The following is an 861-nucleotide window of genomic DNA, read 5'->3' on the forward strand; positions in this document are numbered from 1 at the left end:
CAGAGGGTGTTCAGGGATGTCAAGAGACATAGGTAAAAGTTGTACCTGCTGACTATTGCGTAGAAAATCCAGGGTGTTGGCACCACCAACATTTGAACCCATGGTAGGAAGACCCTGTTAGAAGAAAATTTAAGTCCTCTAACATGGGAGGATTAATAAAAAAATTATAACGACAATCAAACCATGAACCTGCGGGAAAAGATCTAGAGGATTTGCATTGGGTCCAGTTGAAGGTACAGGTGCAGGTTGTGCGGTTTGCTGAGACTGAGAAGGCACATTAGTCGCCTGAGTGCTAGGTGCACTTCTTGCTGTAGGTGGAACTGCTGCTGACTCGGGGATACCCTGATATTTAGATTTCAAAGATACATTATGACAAGATATGAATGGGCATAAAGGTTCCTTGAATCAAATGAAGACCATAGTTTATATCCATTATCAAGAACCCCTAGTTGTTCAAACAAAATACACTAACAGGCAATGTAATTAGTGATGTGGATAGATACGACCATACCATGGTCCAATTGTTTAAGTAGTTTCAACAGAGTAATAGACAATGAACATGTATGCTTATATTTCCGTTATATTGATGAGATGAAATTTAAAAAGGAAATTTTTACCACCGCTAGCAGAAAAGGAATGCAGTTTCTACGGAAAAAGCAAACTCAAGAAAAAACTCCTGAATGTGTTTAGTATAACTTAAACTGAAGAAAGTGATTAGTGTTACAGTGCAAGATCCTTTTTCTGATCTTCGAAGGGCAAGCTATTAATGACAATCAGATTTTGCGTTGTTTATTTAGCATGAATTCAATAATGCATCTATTTTATTTTATTTTTGTTGGGGGGCAGGGGGGGGGGGGGGTT

At 38.7% G+C, this 861-nt stretch overlaps 1 protein-coding gene across 5 annotated transcripts in view; it reads right to left on the reverse strand.

The window, feature by feature from the left end:
• The window catches only part of LOC111384054 (ubiquitin receptor RAD23c-like), an 8,472-nt gene that overhangs the window by 2,177 nt on the left and 5,434 nt on the right, over positions 1-861 (reverse strand). For all 5 annotated transcript variants that reach the window (XM_023008268.1, XM_023008271.1, XM_023008267.1 and 2 more), the window contains 2 exons: positions 190-342; positions 46-114 (listed from right to left, as the gene is read on the reverse strand). In XM_023008268.1, coding sequence (XP_022864036.1) covers positions 46-114; positions 190-342 — 222 coding nt within the window. The remainder of the gene's footprint in view (positions 1-45; positions 115-189; positions 343-861) is intronic.

This window comes from Olea europaea, unplaced genomic scaffold (genome assembly GCF_002742605.1).
Source record: "Olea europaea var. sylvestris unplaced genomic scaffold, O_europaea_v1 scaffold2829, whole genome shotgun sequence".
NCBI classification, from domain to species: domain Eukaryota; kingdom Viridiplantae; phylum Streptophyta; class Magnoliopsida; order Lamiales; family Oleaceae; genus Olea; species Olea europaea.